The 19,494-nt window shown below is 26.5% G+C and overlaps 2 protein-coding genes across 3 annotated transcripts in view; one reads left to right on the top strand and one right to left on the bottom strand.

Annotated features, from left to right (window-relative positions):
• Positions 1-232: 232 nt before the first annotated feature.
• LOC108001596 (alanine--glyoxylate aminotransferase) lies at positions 233-4,259 on the top strand. Of its 2 annotated transcripts, XM_062072793.1 has the most exons (7): positions 233-1,219; positions 1,665-1,862; positions 1,956-2,156; positions 2,257-2,414; positions 2,736-2,891; positions 3,334-3,681; positions 4,099-4,259. In XM_062072793.1, the coding sequence occupies exons 2-7, from the start codon at positions 1,686-1,688 to the stop codon at positions 4,250-4,252; spliced, it is 1,194 nt and encodes a 397-aa protein (XP_061928777.1). In that variant the 5' UTR covers positions 233-1,219; positions 1,665-1,685; the 3' UTR covers positions 4,253-4,259. The 2 variants fall into 2 exon arrangements, with proteins under 2 accessions (XP_061928777.1, XP_028524380.1); XM_028668579.2 differs by lacking the exon at positions 233-1,219 and having other exon boundaries at positions 1,723-1,862; positions 1,943-2,156.
• A 2,233-nt stretch (positions 4,260-6,492) lies between these two features.
• The window catches only part of LOC108001628 (dorsal-ventral patterning protein Sog), a 73,640-nt gene continuing 60,638 nt past the window's right edge, over positions 6,493-19,494 (bottom strand). The window contains exons 5-8 of the mRNA XM_017062705.3: positions 17,641-19,434; positions 16,438-16,589; positions 14,292-14,609; positions 6,493-11,104 (exon numbers count right to left, since the gene is read on the bottom strand). Of these exons, the coding sequence (XP_016918194.2) occupies positions 10,910-11,104; positions 14,292-14,609; positions 16,438-16,589; positions 17,641-19,434 (2,459 nt within the window). The 3' untranslated portion in view covers positions 6,493-10,909. The remainder of the gene's footprint in view (positions 11,105-14,291; positions 14,610-16,437; positions 16,590-17,640; positions 19,435-19,494) is intronic.

The raw sequence follows: 19,494 nt of genomic DNA, 5'->3' as shown, positions 1-19,494 counted from the left end.
AAAGAAGATAAGTGGGTGGGAGCTAGGTAGAATATGGTGGGAGGAGAAGACAATGTCAAGTAACCAAACTTGACTCTCGATGAATTTGCATTTTCATTGGTTTGTTCAAGTAACAGAAAATTTGTTTCTTCTTTAAATATGTATTACTTAACGTTGATAATAAAGAAGCATAATAATAGAAATCATATATACATAGACCTTGAAAATGAAAAATAATTATATTTTTAATATGATAACATGATAACAATATTTATATTCTTATTTCTCAGAATTTGTATCCTTGTAAAAATATGATATATATCTATTTTGTATTTATGTTGTATTTCCAACATATCATTTATTATATATAATATCATAATATTATAACCATAATCTTATAATTAGTATTTATAATTACTATTGTATAATTTTTAAAAATTTAAAAAAAATTTACAAGATAAAAAAAATATTTAAAAATTTTTTCTTGATTATTAGTATTAATATTAATATAATAATATTTTCTGTCTATATTTTCTAGTAAAAGAAATGCTATTAAAAGTTCGTGAGGTTATGAGCTAAATGCAAATATCAATCAAGAATATATATAAAAGAAATTATTTTCATCATAATTATAAACCAAATAATATTTTATGATTAATTCATGAAAAAATGTAGTTCCAATATTTCTTATTCATATTAACAATTAATAATTTACTTATTTATGTAAATTACGATAATATTCAAGAGGTTATCAAATCGCAATAACGTATTAAGCTATTTTCGTCTTTCAATGAAAAGATTTCTTTGTGTTCTCATGTCAATTCAGTCACAATTAGTAATTTCATAAATCTTGAAATGTCTTGTTCATTATCTATTTTCTCTTATTTAATATTGCTTCTAATATAAATTAATAACTACTTGTCTACATAATACTTGTAACATTCGAATAATTGAAACAATAATTGTATGATCTTTGCATAATTAATTAATGAAAATTTCTTGTGTCAAACGACAAGTATCACGTCACGATATCATTAAAGAAATGTTTCTTTCATCACTGATTTGTTACATAAAATTATCCCGGCTTATCGAAGTCTAATGTATTTTATGATTTCACAAGTTTACTGTAACTGTGGTAAGTTATATCTAAATAGAAAACACTTTAGTCATAAAGAAACTTCTGTACACAGCACTGGTTCAATTATCAACTGGAAATCTTAATAAGACTGGCGTGCAAATTGTAAGTGATAGATTTGCATAATATTTTATAATTTAAATATTATTATAATATATTATAATAATATATATAATAATATTACTTTTTGATAAAAAGTGAAAAAAATATATCTTTTGAGATAAAATGTGTTACATAATTTTCTTTCATAACATATTGAATATTTAATAATATTAAAATGTATTTTTGAAAATAATATATTAAATCAAAACAAAAAAAAAAAGAAATATGAGTATTTTCTATAAATAATAATATAATAAACATTTTATTCAGATGAAATAATTGAAAATAATATTCTTATATTATTAATGATAATTTATTATTGGTGCAGAATTATTACATTAATCAGAATTATTTGTTATTTTAAAAATTTTAAACAAATTTAATAATTATTTATAAATTATTAGAAATTTAAAAATTATTTATGTATTATTTTTTTTCTAATTTTTAGAATAATTAAAATCCAACTAATATGAATTATAAATGGAACAAATTGGCAGTTCATAAGGAACCGCCTCAAATACTTCGAACCAAATTACAATTGCCGATAAAAACTTTAATGAGTCCTGGACCGACTAATTGTTCGAAACGAGTTCTTCAATCTCTACAGAATCAAATTCTTGGGCATCTTCATCCAGAATTTTGTATGGTAGTTATTTTATTTTCTTCACTTAAATAACGGTATTAAAGAATAAAAATAGAATGATAATTATCAGTTAATATTCATAGTTTTTATTCATAGTTAATGGACGAAGTTAAGAAAGGTCTTCAATATATCTTTCAAACAAATAATAGACTCACTTTGGCACTAAGTGCATCAGGTCATGGAGGTATGGAGGCTTGTTTAACAAATTTAGTTGAACCTGGTGAAACTGTACTCATTGTCAAGGGCGGAATTTGGAGTCAACGAGCAACTTGCATGGCCAATCGACTTGGTGCAAATGTATGCAAGAATAAATTTTAAAAAACGATAAAATTCAAAATAATAAAATATATCATGATTTAAATTATTATATAAATTATATACAAATTTTAAAATATAGGTAAAATTAGTAGAAACGGAATACAATAAAGGAATCACATTGAAAGAATTAGAAATTGCTTTAGAACAGCATAGACCAGTCGTGGTCTTCATGGTCCAAGCTGAATCTTCCACAGGTGTGAAACAACCATTAGAAGGTTTTGGTGAACTTATACATAAGTATGTTCTTAAATTTCTTTATTATTATTATAAATATTATTATTATTATCAACTGAATATTTGTTTATAAAATATGAATTTAATTTTTTAATTGTTAATTTCTATTTAGAAAATCTCTGTAAACAGATATAATTCAAAATCACTTTTGAAACAAAATTACAAAATTTTTTCAAAGAAAAATTATTACAAATATATTTATCAAATTGATATAATAAAATATTTTATAAAACATTAAAGATAAAATTAAATAAATATTTTATAATTTATATTATAAAATCAATTGTTTATTACAGATTGATAAAAAGATAAAAATTGTTTCAGATACAATGCTTTGCTTATCGTTGATGTGGTTGCATCATTGTGTGGTGAGCCATTCTTTATGGATTCTTGGGATATCGATGCAGCTTACGCGGGCAGCCAAAAAGCCATTGGTGCCCCTCCAGGACTCGCACCTATTTCGTTTAGTCCGCGAGCAGAGTACGTAATCACATTGTGGTTTTCTTTCTTTCTTTTTAACCGCAACCTTTTGTATTATATAAATGTGAAAAAAGGTATAGAATATCAATTAAATCAAATCATCAGAATGATTAGCATGATTTATTCGATAGTTCTGTGATTCATAACTGTGAATCGTTAATAAATTCTTATTTGATACGATACTCTGATAGATTTCGAATTTGTTATTTCCAGTCATGCATAATGTATCAAGGAAGAAATCTATATTCATTTTTTTTTCTTTTCTTCTATATAATTTTTAAATTATTTGTCGATTATTCATATGTCGATTATTAATGTATAACCTCTAACGTTTTGCTCTTATCTTAATATTTATTTTTCATTATTAGTAATTTATTCACATTTCACAAAATTTTATTAGTAAAATGATAAGAACTTATAACAATTTTATGATTTTTGTTAGAAAGAAATTGTTTGAAAGAAAAACAAAACCCTTCTCGTTTTATTGGGATCTTATAATTCTTGGAAATTATTGGAAATGTTTTGGAAATGAGGATCGTGTATATCATCACACTATGAGTGCTACACTTCTTTATGGTCTTCGTGAAGCATTGGCGGAAATCGCAGAAGAGGGTCTTCAAGCATTATGGAACAGACATGCTGTCGCAGCTGTCAGATTAAGAAAAGGTCTTGAATTACGAGGTCTTCAATCTTACGTAAAAATTCCACAATATCAATTATCTACAGTTATATCTGTGCAATTGCCACCTGGTGTTGATGATAAAATTGTTATTCAACGAGCTATGGAAAAGTAAGTCTCTTTTTCAAGTTATAATGAAATTACTTTAATTTGTTTTGACTTAAAAAGTGAAGTACTTAATAACAATCAATTATAAAGTGAACAACAAAACACTATATAAAATGAAAATGATCAGTCATATTAACATAATAACAACAATAAACACATAAAAATAAAAAACAAAAAAATATAAAAAAGAAAAAATATCAGCAAAAGAATATCGAATTACAAGATAGATTGTTCCGAAGCGATTGTTTCTTTATTGATATCTTTGGGGATAATGAATTGCCGATTGTAGAATAATTTATCATTTATCATTTATGGAATAATATATATTATTTTATATTAAAGCCTTTATGTCATATGTTTTTTGTTTAATTTTAAATTTTTTGTGATTATCCGTTATATAGTGTGATTTTTTTTTTTTAGATACAAGGTTGAAATTAGCAGAGGTTTGGGCCCAACTGTTGGAAAAGTTTTACGAATTGGATTGCTAGGAGTTAATGCCACCCCTGAAAAGGTCGATCTTGTTCTACGTGGTTTGGACGAGGGTTTAAAATATGCATCGGTATCGAAATTATAAAGAAAAATGGAAATTAAAAACTAAAGGAAATTTTTATTGCTGTATAAATGATATCGATAATTGATTCAAATTACATAATATAAATAAATTCTTTTTTACATTTTATATTTTAATCATAGTTAGAATCTAAAAAAAAAAACATTATATTTGATAGAAGATTCAAAACCGATTCAAATAGAAATCTTAATCGTAATAAAAAATATATTAATATATTATATAAAAGAAAATGATACTTCTTATATATACATTATCATTATCAAAAATTAAGAGGGATGTTATATATATGGAAAAAATTGTGTAAAGCTATCTTTTATAATATACTTCAAAATCTTCAAAGTATGTATATAATGAGAAAGCTTTTTTTCTAAAGTTATCAATATTTTATAAAATACTAAAAAGTAAAAAGATAAAATAAATTCTTTTAATTGTGATGCTCTTTTAAATCGTTGACATTATATCACTGCGCGGCGAACCGTTCTTTATGGATTCTTGAGACGTCGATGCAGCTTACGCGGCAGCCAAAAGGCATTCCATATCTCTCCAAGATACTTTCGTCTATTTCATTCTGTCCACGAGCAGAGTACGTAATGATATTGCGGTTTTCTTTTTAACCGCAACTCTTCTGTATAGAGTAACCGTGAAAATCGGCACTCTCTAGAATATCAATTCAATTCGTAAGGTCATCACGATGACTTGTACAATCTATTCGGTATTTTTGTGATTCATAACCATGGATCATTGATGAATTCTTATGGAATGATAATTCGATGTCTTTTGAATTATTACGTTGTTATCCACGATCTTCTAAGAAAATATCTTTTTTTACTTATCCATGTTCACTTATTGTTATTAACTTTTCCACTTTAACTTTTGCATCTTGTTTTTAATATCTTAACATTAATTTTCTATTATTATCAATAATTCGTTATTATTACTATTAATTTACCAATATTATATTTATATATTTAATTATTATAAAGTGATAAATGTTTGTGGAAATTTTATTATAACATTTTGTTATAACAAGGAAATTGTTTGGAAGGAAAACGAAATTATTACTGAGACTTTATAATTATCGGAAATAATTGGAAATGAGTGAAACATTGGCGGAAATGGCAGAAAAAAGCCTTCAAGCATCATAGAATATTGCAGCTGTTAAATTAAGAATGATTAAAAATTTAAAAGATTAAGATATTAAAAATCTTGAATTATGAAATTTTCAATCTTATGTGAAAATTTCATATAATATAAATTATCTACGATTATTTATGTCACTTGATGTTAAGAATTCAGCAAACTATGGAAAAGTTATTTTTTCCTAAATTGTAACAAAAATATTTTAATTTCGTCTTTATTTAAAAAGAAATACTTAATATATTGCTATTTTGATAAAATTTTTAATTATTTATATTTTTTATGGGTTTGTATATATGTAATATATAATTTGATATCTTTAAATACAAGGTTGAAAGTGGCAGAAATTTGAATCTAACTGCTGGGATTACTAAATTAATGCAATATTTAAAAAAATAAATCTTGTTCTATATATTTTGGATGAGGTTCCAAAGAAATAAAAAATGAACAAGAAAAATAATAATCAAGTATTTTTATAATTATACAATATAAGTATCTAATCACACATTTATCAAACTAAGAATTACTATATATATTTAATATATTATTATATAATTATATAATTGCACATTATTACTATTATATAGTCTTGAATTGTCAAATTTAATACATTACAATTTAATACAATTTTCAGTACATTATTTAGTACAATATATATATGTACATGTATATGTATATTTATAGATACGTGTAATGTAGGTGTAGATATAGATAATATATATGTATAAATATATATCATATCATAATAAAGTAATAATAAGTATAGATATGTATAGTCCGGCTATAGATATATAGTTTATAAAACTTATTTAATGAAAAATTAAAAATGATTTAATTATTGAATATTATTAGTAACATAATAAATAAAATTAAACATAAAAAAATATTGTGATATCATTAATTTCAGCAATTGAATGCCATATTATATCTTCAAATGAACTATAGATTTTATCTATACAGTTTTATCTATATTTTATTTATCAATATACTTACTGTTAAATATTCAGAATTTTGTTTATTTTCAATATATTTTCATCTTATTCTATATTCAATATCAGAATTAATTTTTATATAATAAAATAAAAATTTAATATTTTAAAACATTATTAAAGCATAAATAATCAGTTTATTGTGAATTTCATTTGTTATATGGCAAATTTTATATTTTTTATAATTTTTGCCGATGTCTTATAGATACAGTATAATAGACATATAATGTTTTATCGACATCTAATATTAAGAAATAAAATCTGTGGCGTTACGTGTTTCAACCAATACAACAAACACACAAATGAGACTCAAGTGTATTTGTTTATTAATGGAAATACTGAAATCGGCATACAATTACTTCTAATTATTAATTTGCTTATGTTCATTTATATGTTTTATTGCATTAAATAGCAATATAAACAATTAATTATACACTTTCATTCTTGCAGTTGTTTTTTCTTTTCCTTTCCCTTTCTTAAGGCACTCTCTCTCTTTCACATATCATACACACATACACACATATGCGCGCGCTTTCCGACTTATTATTCCATGAATAACACATTACATTCATTACAGTCACTTACGTGCAATATAATTATAACAAGCTACTCGAAATAATATACGCTTTTAGCAAATTAACGATTAATTACAATTTAATTGACAACCGTTTTGGCACAGTACAAAATATCACCATCTTTCTCGTCCAATATACAAGATTAACAAGATTTATATTAACAAATGAACAATTTCATTACAATCTCGTATATTTTGAATAGAAATTTCAAAAAATAATATTCTATTATTTTTATAAATAACATTTCATATTTAACCATAATTTTTCATAATATATTATATATTGTCTGAATACTGTCTTTGACAGATCCGTACTGATTGCTTCGATTGTTAATTAAACTTCTTAAGGCACTATAAAAACTCGTTGACACCGCAATTCTTACATAAAAATTTACATAATAATTTACAAATTGATCGTTACATGATATTCATTAAAAAAAAAATATATAAATATATAGACATATATATTCAATATTCAAATATTATATCTTATCATTTATTCGATTTATTAATTTTAATGACGATTATAATGAACGAAGCATAATCATTCAATATGTGTGTCTCAATTATACCCTGATAATTTTTATTTTAACTTTCGTACCAGTCGAATTGTATATATTAGATAAAAGAAATTAGCAACAATGTTTCAATCAATTAGTAAACTAAGAAAAAAAAAACGCGAGCTTAATGCATTTTCAGGACGATACAGTATTGTGTCTTAATATTTAAAGATGTTTACCTAAATAGCAAGAGCTATATTTATATAACATGCTTGTAAAACGAGGGATGATTTTAAATAAACATGAAAATAAGATTTATATATAATGATAATAATAATAATAATAATAATAATAATAATAATAATAATAATAAAAATAAAATAGAATAAAATAATGTTAATAATAATAAGCATCATCTATATCTACGAATCGGATGAGATACGATATATATGTATTTATAAATACTATCAATGATATCAATAATAAAAATAATAATCGCAATATTGATAATTCGTAATTCTCGTTACATATTCGTCTATATACAAAAAATTAACAATTGATCGCTATTAAGATTTTTACAAAATATCCAAGTAACAAGTAACAATGAGAGTTGCATTGTCTCTATGGAAACATTGGAAGAAATTGTATAACATACCAGCAAAAAGCTGGAACAAAATTTACAATAATAAAATATTTGTTTATTACATAATGATATTAAAAGTTTATTTCTTATAATCAATTACGCTTCCTTTTTAAACATTTAACAATTATAAATAAATATAAAAAAATTATTTTATTAAAAATCACAATAATCATTAAATGAAACTCTCAATATGATATAGGTTGCTCGTTTTAGTGCATTGCTTTGAACCTGTTGACCATGTAATTTACATACACACTCTCATTGGAAAAAGTGCTATATCAAAAAGTGTTAAGCAAGCTTACCAGCTGCCGCGGCTATACATAAAACCGCTATCCTTTTTTTGTTCTCATATTTCATGAACGATCGGATCACCACTCGTTATTCGCAAGCTTGTCCAAATGGACACTCCAAATACTTAGACTAGATCATAAAGAAATGCACAGAAGAACAATGAATCATGATTAAAAAATTAATTTCGTATAACTATTCGGAAGCTAAATATTTTGAAAAAATTAAAAATATCTAGTTAAGATGAATTTCAATCAATTAATATCCGAATTTTTCGACTTCACTATATTTTTTATCATGTTCATTTCTATTGATTTTCAGTATACGAATTTTTCATTCAAACGATAAATTATTCGCATATTATAAAATTAATCATATACATATATTCCTTTTATATTTTTAGTGTTCACGTTTGAATAATAAGATAAAGCAGAAAAAATGAGTTTATGTAAATTGTCAAATTTAACAAAAAATTGATCAATATCGCGAAAATTATAAGCTAGATTTCTTACACAATTTTTACAAATACTTCTTTCTTCATATCGTTCATTCACGAAAGTTCTTTTTGTTTATTTTTTATTATTAACTATTATTATTAACTTTCAGCATAAAAAACTGACGTACTATTATTCACTCATCCTTAATAACACACATTCTTCTATATTTAAAAATGGCGATTCAATATTATTCTAATTTAATATATAATTTTTGCTAAACATCGATTTTCCAAATTCTTCGTAATACAGGCAAAGAATTTGCATCGAGGTTGAAGCTATAATTCATTTTTTGAAGTAAATTTAGAATTATATGACTTATTCGCCATCGAATAATTTAGAGAATCTAATAATAAATAAACTTATAAGTTATGAAAAAGCTATTTCGATGAGATTATTATAGGCTATTACAATAATGATATTAACAATAACAATCGTGATTAGTAATATAATGTTGACAATAATGATGAATATTTAACAAAATAGCGATATTATTTATACTATTAAAAATAATAATAGAAATATTATAATAATAATTTTAATAATATTAATAATCAAAGTTGCAATAAAAACAAATTTTTAATGATGATGAACGTAACGAATTGTAAACGATGAAAATGAACAATGATGAATAATGGTGATATAAAACTAATGAAAATGAATAATGATTTATAACATTAATGATGTTATATCAACATTAATATTTTAATAATAGTAATATTACTATTAGTAATAATAATAATTCGTAATAGTAATAAGTTGTATGGAGTTAATAAAGTATGATAAAAATCTTAGCATGTTTCCACATTTTAATGACAACTGATGCCACCCATTGGAGGTTCTTCAGTCTTCTTTGGTTGCTGGGTAACTCGGTGAGGTTGATGGGTACGATAGGGTTCTGCATTTACCGTCACGATTTTAAATTCTCTCCAAGTTTGCCTCTTTCTTTGTTTAGTTTTTTCTCTTGTTCTTTTTTCTTTCAATATAGCCGTACCATACAATATATGTTTACATATTTATGTGTAAGTAAACGCATATAATATATGCATGTATATATGTATGTAAAGGGTCATTCGAAGATAGAGAGCAGTTGACTTCCGGTCCGTTTATCCGTTGATGAGAGACAATTGATTAATAAATGTCTGGTTGTAGGTGCTGCAAGGGACTCTGTAGCAAATAATCGAGCAAGCGACAGGAATATAAGTAAGAATAATGCTTGATGAGAACGATCCACGTTCCTTCCTCTGTGCTCATGTTATATTATTATTGATATTATTATTATTGTAATTTCCTCTGATAACTGTCGATTATTCCAAAGATGAATCTTTTTGTTTCGTTGATTACCATCTTCCGCCAATTTATAGTTCCTGAATAGAGTATTTCAATATTAAATGTTTTTTCAAAGATTCTTTCTGTTAACGATAACTTAGTGTTAGATAAATATGACGCACAGCATCATTTATATTCTTCATTTTCTTTCAAAATATTTTATCAACATGATTATTTAACGTTAATTTTATCAAATAATCAAACTATAATATAAAATTTGTATATCATTTATTCAAAATCGATCAACTTTAATATACTAATCTAAGTGCCTCTATGTTTCATATTCCATTTAAATGGTTTCGTTTAATTCATTTTTGTTATGTAAATTTAATCTTAGTTCATTTTTTTACTCTTTAACTTAATAACAATTTTTAATTTTACATCATCTTAAATCGTTCAAAAATTCTAGAAAAGGTAATATTTTTAAATATATATTTTCTGAATTTATTTATTAATGATACTTCAGGCATCAAAAACAATCTCTAAGTTTTGCTATTTGAATTTAGGATTTTTTGTTACCAATTGACTCCCATCATTTTCTCGTAATTTCTCGTAATTGCTCTGAAGTCGTTTTGGAATTAAAAATACGACGACAATGGCATAACTTAAGCCGTGAATTTAATGATTATAAAGAGAAACAATGTCCAGAAGCGTTTCCTTAGACCAGATCACTGTTCGAAGAAAGCTTCGTAACAGTTGAAACTACTCAGCTGAGTTCACGTGGTGTCACGGAATGCCGGGCTGAATGATGATTGTTACGATGATGACGCCTCGCTCGTCGGCACTGGACCGTGCAACAATCGTCGCCATCCGCCACGTATTCGCCGCGTTTCATTTGATGTGCGATCGTATTGCAAAGGGCTCGTGGACATCGTTTTCTGTCGCATCTGACCTCGCCATTCTATAAACATTCAAAAAATATGACAAAACTAGTATTAGATTCAATATTATTTTTCATTCTAGATTTTTGTATTTTGCATTGTATTTTATCATTTTGTCGCGAATGTCGCTTATTTTATTTCTTTGTTTATATATTAATAATTATTTTATATATAAGATAATTATTAATATATAAACATATGTAATATTTACATATGTATATTTTTTTAAAATATTGTTATGAGTTTTGATAGCCACAGTATGAAATATTATGATTAATATGAACTGCGATATAGAAAATCATAACACCGATTGTTATTCATATTCAAAATATTTGGATTTAACGCAGTCGTATTCCGGACACGGAACAGAACGGATGTGTTATTCCGTGCTCTTTGTAAGAATATTATATTGTTTAGTGAATTAATTAAATTTGTGTAAATAATTATAAATTAAAATGTTATTATAAAAATTATAAATTAAATGTATTATAGAAAAATAATATATCAAAAGTAAATATATCAAAAACGTTTTTTTAAATAAAATTTTGTTAATTTTTTAAAGAATTATTATTAAAAAATTATGTTTAAATCACGTTAAGATAGATGATTAAGATAGATGTACAGTACAATTTAACGAAACATAGAGTATCTCGACAATAATCTCGGAATCGAAGAGACACGAAACTTTTTCTCCATGTAATGTTGGTCTGCTCGCGCGATCTGTAGTCACGTTCCATTTTCATCGTAATGGATGGACCCTCTTAATGGTCGGCCCAGGCGAACAAGTCCGGTTAAAGGTTTTCTCCTTAAAGGACTCTGGTCGTGACCGTGTCTGGATATCGCAACGAGGCTGCCATCGAAGAACTTCTAACGAGTATATACTATGAAGCTGTACGTAAAAATAAGGCAAACTGTTTTTTCGATGAGACCTTCGCATGAGTAATGAAATGAGAACGAAAATGTCCATAAGAATTTCTTATTTCTTACTTGAAATGATCAGTAACGTTCACTAAATTATGTTAAAAATTTTTTAATATAAATGATACGTTTTAGATTTTAAAAAATTTTTCCAAAATTATAAAAAAAAAAAAAAAATAGAAGGAAAGTATACCAAATATACCAAAAGTAAAATTTTTAAAAGAATTTTAAAATTTGTTATTTAGAATATATAGAACTTTTCTTATTTTGGAAGCAATATGAATAAAAATTATCAATTATCATTATAAAACTATGAGAAATTATATGATAATTCACAGAAAGATAAGTTTTTCTATAGATAAAATAAGGCATTATTAATAGAATTAGAATCATAATGAAAATATAAATAATCATTACTACCAAATATTTTAATATAAGTATCATTAATATTATAATTTTGTATAACTTTAATTAATCTTTATTCCAAATTATAGAACATATATTGCTGTACGAAAACTAAAAAAATACTAAAATAAGATCAAAAATATTGATGCATTCTATTCAAATATATATTATGTGAGAATATCTTTTCAACATGTATGTGTAAAGTGTTCAAAAAATATTCCCTTAAATATTAAATACTTATATATATCAATTAATAAAATTAAGAAATCTAATTTTAAAAAACCAATTTCTATTCTATTGAAATAATACATAAATGACTTGTAATTTAATAAATAATATATACTATTCGATTCATACTGATGATAAAGTAGTAAAGTTGTGTCTTCTCGATCGTGTTGGTCACCTTTAAACACGAGTGGAATGCGGCTGATGAGAGGTTAAGAGCGATCGTGTAAACCGGAAATTGTCGCACTTACCGAGTAAAATAGCATGACGATCTTGTACAACTAGTTTTCAACATTATACATACGAGGAGTTATTTTATATTTATATATATAATGCCAAAATATTAATATGTTGTTAATAATGGAACTTTGTAATATATATAATGATTTTGCTTTATAAGATGATTTTTATATTTTTTATTTAGTATTTTTTTGTTTAGAATTTCTTTAGCAAAATTATAATATAAAAATTTATTAAGTATTAGATATCATCTAAATATTTTCTTTATAATTATATTGATATTTCTCTCTAGTTTATATGTAATTAAAAATCGTATTTTATTTTTTTTTTTTAATTTCAAATTGCAAATATTCAAGTTATCAATTTTGTTACGATCGCAGAATGTATCGATATTATTGATTTAATAATTAATAATATTTTTATATAATATTTTTTTTATAAATACAACTAATCTGTTAAATTGTATAAATTAGTTTATAAATAGAATTACTCATTTTAATTTTCTTGTAATATTCATTCATTTAAAATCAAGTTATATTTATTATATTTCAAAGTATTTATAAATTTATAAATTTTCAAAATCCATTAAAGATGGAGACTAGATATAAACTATATAATTATGCAATTTATATAAAATATTTTTTATATTTCATCTCTAGATATCTCTAATTTTTTAATATTCATTTATTTTTATCTACAACTGAACTAAACCACAATTATATTAATGTTCATCAAATGCAATATATATATGTTTATAAATTTTCATAACATTAATTTAACATCTTTTATATCTTGGCGAGATTGCATAAATTATTCTATACATAAATTCAATTCATGCATTCACGTATCATTCTAATCTCGCTGCGGCTACAAATTGCATTGATGCTCTGGTGATCGCGGTTAGAACGATCATTCTCTACCGCAATGTGTGATCATAATCTTGAAATTCGCACGAGCGCCACTACTGATCAAAACGAAACGCATTCTATCCGCCTCAAATAATGACCAATTGATGGACAATTGGTAGCCGCAAAACCTTTACGATCTGGGAACGTATGTGTTTTCATACATTAATGTAATCTCATTTTTATTGCATAAAAAAAAAATGCCAATAGACAGACCACAAAAAATTTTCACTCATTTTAATGTCGTTATGTTTTATAAATAATAGCTTTGAGTTATTCAAAATGTATTGTATTGTATATAATATTCTAAAGTTTAAAATTTATAAGAATTAATCTGACCTTATATGAAAGATTTTAACTTTGTAAAAGAAAAAAATGCCATTTTCAAGATCTTTATAATTTACAATTTTTTCCAAAACTAAATCCAATTCTTCAACTTCAATATATAAACGAATGTGGGCAAATTTATAAATTTAAAAAAAGAAACATAAAATTATGGATCAATGATTCTCACCTTACATCTGCATTTGACACATTTCATTTCTCCATGTGAGTGAACTCGTGGATGCCACTCCATTCCATTTTCATAGGGACTACCAAGGGGATTCTTGCAGCCGCCGGAAGCCAATATTTCCTCCGCAGTGCGTTTTGTGGATGGTGCTGCCTGATCTCGCGGCAAACGAGTTGTATCACTTCCCATGTTTGCCGAGCTGGGTGTTGTTATTGGACATTGTCTGCAACAAGCCTTCTTACTAGGCCTAAAAGCGATCTTCTCATCGCAATCCAACGGTGGACACTGTACTCGTGGACATTTCACTTCTAGAGTGATAGGCTATAAAATAAATGAATATCATAGTTAAAATTTAATGCTAATCTTATATTGAAACTATTTAATATGATTTCACAATAATTTGATTATTATTAATTTGACATAAATTTAATATAATATAAAAGTATATATATTAGTTAAAAATAAGGGGAAAAAATATCCATTATTTATGATTTTTTATTTTACAGAATTGCAATTATCGTAAAAAAAATTAATATTTTTATTAATAGTATGATGGCTGTGACATCATTTACCTATCGAGCTTTAGTAATTATTGCAGCTACTAATTAAATGTTAATTAAATATCTAACATTAAAATAATACTAATTGATAGAAATATTTGAAATAGATAAAAAAAAGAGACATCGAGTTTATTATATAAATAAAATTAAAAAAGATATGTATTTTTATTTTTTATAAACTAGATTAATAAATTTATTTAAAGAATCATTTCTTATTAATTATTGAAAAAAAAAAATAGGCCATCGTAAAAATTATTCACAAAATTTATATTAATTCGATTTATATTGATCATTCTTTAATGTCTAATTAAATAATTAAATAATTATATATATTTAATTTTATAAACAATATAATTAAATTCATTTTTTTATTGGTAAAATATTAAAATTTAACTTTCTCAAGAAAGCTTCTTAACATCATTTTTTCTTTTCTTTCAATTGTGATAGAAAGAGGTTAGATTAAAAACTTAGAACTATATAGCTGCATAGCTTTTCTTTCTATGATTCATGATTAAATTCCATTGTATGAATTGAAGTCCAAATAGATATAAAAAATATATTCAAGATAAAGTCAAATAGAACACTTATCATATCAACTTCTTGATTTGTCAACGAATAGGAATATATTATTCAGCATCGGCATTTCTTCTTATTACATATACAGACTTAGTCAAGCGCAATTTAAGTGACAAGCAACGAATCAAAACCAGCATCTTATCTTCGATAATGAACATGACTTGGTATAATGTCTCAGACATGACTTCAAACAATTCTCTAATATCTATTTAGAAAGGCTTGTCACTGATTATCGATTGCCGCGTTTGCAAAGCTCCTTTTCATGACTCGGCAGAGAGCAACCGCATTCTTCTGGCGCAACGAACTTGCGCGCATGCGCGCACGAATGAGCGCGCATGTATGAGTATCAGTGTTTGGTTAAATTTTTCATTGCGGGTCTTTTATAAGTGTTACCTACAAAAGCATTATAACATATGTCGCAGAATCGACACCGATGTTGGAATCGTTACGAAACTGGCTAGCGGCTGTAAGAGTGAACGTATGGTAAAGAGGTAAACAAAGAATCTGGAAAAAGTCAGTCGCCTATATGGAATTCGAACCGTGCCTCGAAACTTTCGTGCCTTGCGCGTTTCAGTTCTCTTGTTCCGCATCACAGGACCATTTAAATTCCAACATGTTTCGAAATTCGATCTAAAGTTAAAGAACATTTACGTCACAGTTTATTGTAACTGGGAAAAGACTGGCTTAGTAACTTGAAAAAAATATTTGGAATTTGTTTAAATGAATTATATTCTTTTAATGGCAAATATAAATACATAATATTAAATTATTTAATATTAAAAATTATTTTTTATTCATTTTTTGCTTTAATTAAATTCGAAAAATTTAATAAAAATCAAAATACTTTTTTTATAGTCTATTGATAATCAGGATCACTGTGCTATTTTAAAGAAATAATTGAATGATGGAGAAATATGAAGAAAAATTGTTAAATTTCAACAATCAATTAAATTCCAACTGTAATGAAAACAAAACCATAGATAAGATAGATAAAGTAGTTTTTAAGAACTTACGTCACATGTACAAACTGCACAAGTATCAAATCCCACTGGGGGTAAATAAGGATGCCATGATGCTCCTGGTAGATGAAATTGACCAGCCAGTGTGCAACCTCTTGTTATGGAGCTGACATTTTTTCCCGTCCCATTCATATTAATCCCTGGACCTATGTATACAAATTATATTAAAATTTTCGTAGAAAAATCATTATAATAAACAAAAATTCCATAATATATATGTATATATAGTTCAAGAATAATGTAAAGAATTCAATTGGATCACATTCAGAATAATAAAATAATGGAAATATATTTTATCTATTAATCCATTAAGTAAAAGTATTTAAGCATAATAAAAAATAATGAATTCTATATTAATAATGAATTCATAATTAAATAATAATATTATATGAAAATTTAGATTAGATTTTGATATAATTATACTTATTTAATAAATAATCTATACCAATAAAAATCTTTATTAAGAAATTAAAATATTATAAAATAGCAAAAAGATCTATAAATAATCAATAAATCTATTTAAATAAAAGATCAATTTTTTTTAGAATATATTATGAATTGATTTATAATTATATATTATATATTGAATACTATCAATCCATGTTTCTATAAAGCAAAGTTTTCAACATTCACTTGAGTAATGATAAATGAAATCGGACAAGCTGCAAAATAATTCGTCTTGTATCATGATTATTGAGCGATCCTGTAATTTAAATTAACAGGCATAACTAATTCTACATGATCATTTTCACGGAACATGTCACAGATAATCGGATTGAATATCGACCACGGCTATTTCTTTAATTCTCTACAAACAAAAATAATTAATCTGGCGTTTACAAGGATTATGACAATTCTATTCTTTAATAATTAATAGATTCAGAAGATATAATAATCTTTTCAATAAATATAAAGAAATGAAAGAAATATATAATTCTATGATAAATATATAATTCTAATAAAAGATGTATATATATATATATATATATATATATATATATATATATATATTACTACGTATCTTATTAATTAATTGTAATTTATTGATATTTATCATATTTGTTTATTCTAAATTGCTAATATTGAAAGTTTTCTAATTTCATGAATTATTAGAATTAATTAATGAAAACTTATTTATTTTCTAACATTTAAAAAAAAAAGAAAAATAGAAAAATATAAAAATAATATGTGGCATACCTGAACAAATTGGGCAACAGTGACCAGGAGCAGGTTTTAGTTGCTTACTCTGGGCACACGTAAGGGCTGGACAAGGTACTGGATCGCATTGTGCTAATCCACGGTAACAATGACACATGGAGCACGGATCTGTACTGGAAGTCCACTGAGTACCTTCTTCATAGAATCTAGTCTCATGAAAACAAGCGCCAGTTTCGATGTCCGATCGGGGTGGCTGAAGGTTGTACGCGACCACTGAGGCAACATCATTATCTGCATAGTGAGGAAGACAACTGAGCGGCGCTCTAGCTTTGAATGGAGCCTTCAGAATCCTTTCAGCCTGTTTATCGGTAACTTCCAAGAAACAAATACCAGATTCGATTCTATATAATTCTACTGGTGAGAGACCAGTGACGGAACCTTCTAAGATGTATCCAGTAAATTCTTCCAATAATCTTCTAGCTACAGGTGCTCCTTGAGCCAATAAGGGCATGGTTTCTAAGTAAAGTCGAAACGTACGTGATTCATGATTATTGGTAGATGTCTGAGGGAAGCCAGCAATTTCAAGTTCATAATGAAGGGAACAGTCTAAATCTACAGCTGTCCACACCAAACCAACTGGACCAGGGTGTACAGGTTCTTGGAACAGTCTCCTGAGCAGAAAAGGTGCAGCGGTATCTCTGGCATCGGCTACTGGCCTTTGTAATAATCGGCCGCGCAACATTGAGCCAACGTGTGAAGCAGCAACAACTGCGAGTTCTCCGTTGAACAAAGGCTCGAGGAATCGTGGCCCTGGACGTTCCAAGGATCCATTAGCTAGACCATCGACGAGGGAAGGCGTCAAATCTTCCAACTCGGTACGACGTTTGCCTCCTTCATCTACTAAAGTTACCAAAGGACTCTCTTCTTCCAATCCTATTAATTGAACACCATAACGCAATGAACCAGCATGATCCAAAAATGCCCACGCCAAACCAGAAGCGGCCGAAGGTGTTTCTGAGAGAAGCAAAGTTTGATACATCTCGCAATTAGTACGTGGACCTACTATGCCGGCCAATCGTAGAGCTTGAGGATCTCTTTTAGACATTATGCTAATGGAGAGTTTGCCTCGAGTTAGTAAACGAAGATCCGTCCCTGATAAGGCACTTCGAACCTCCCCGAAGTTTAATTCATTCGAAGGTTTCTTTACTATAATTTCTTCGCGTAGAACCACATAGTCTTTCTCCATATGTTCTAGTTGTACTATCAATGGAACTTCGGAAACATCATTAGGCAAAAAAACACCATTAAATACCAAGGATACGTGGATAGATGGCGCTGATGCTGATGATGCTGAGACTATGGCGGTGGCTCCTGCACCTGACATTAACGAACGATCCACTCCCATCGTTGGTTCCAACAAAGAAGAATACTGTTCCGTGGATAAGGCACGATAACGAGATAATTGTCCTGTCAAGGTGGCTGATGGTTCCCAAATAAAGGACACGTGTAAACGTTCATCGCGAAGTAACTTCCGATAATCTCGTGGAACTCTTCTCCACACTCCACATAATTTACCTGTTGCATTTTGATACACTCCACCAATGGGATCGATTGTTTGTTCTTCCAAAATGCTTCCTGATCCATCGATAAATTGTATGCTTCGCGGACGAGGGGTTGATGTTGATAAATAAAAAGAATAATAGAGATTTTTGCGGTGAAATGTAAAACGACCTGTTGCAAGATAGTTGTAAGCACTGTTGTACATTGATGTTGGATTAGGCTCATCGCGACGCAATATTTGAGATGTTTTACCCGTTAGAAGCGTCCCAAAATCTAAAATAATATAAAAATATATGAAATGAAAATAAAAAATTATATTTCAATAAAAATGGA

This window comes from Apis cerana, linkage group LG1 (assembly GCF_029169275.1).
Source record: "Apis cerana isolate GH-2021 linkage group LG1, AcerK_1.0, whole genome shotgun sequence".
Classification (NCBI taxonomy): domain Eukaryota; kingdom Metazoa; phylum Arthropoda; class Insecta; order Hymenoptera; family Apidae; genus Apis; species Apis cerana.
Note: the sequence above shows the minus strand (reverse complement) of the source record. Positions and strands in the feature narration are given on the sequence as shown.

Bases quoted from the DNA above. Each gene is read 5' to 3' on its own strand.
- LOC108001596 (XM_062072793.1), top strand. From the start codon at position 1,686: ATGAATTATAAATGGAACAAATTGGCAGTTCATAAGGAACCGCCTCAA. The intron at 1,863-1,955 runs GTAGTTATTTTA...TTTTATTCATAG, and splicing joins TTCATCCAGAATTTTGTATG to TTAATGGACGAAGTTAAGAA. The intron at 2,157-2,256 runs GTATGCAAGAAT...TTTAAAATATAG, and splicing joins CCAATCGACTTGGTGCAAAT to GTAAAATTAGTAGAAACGGA.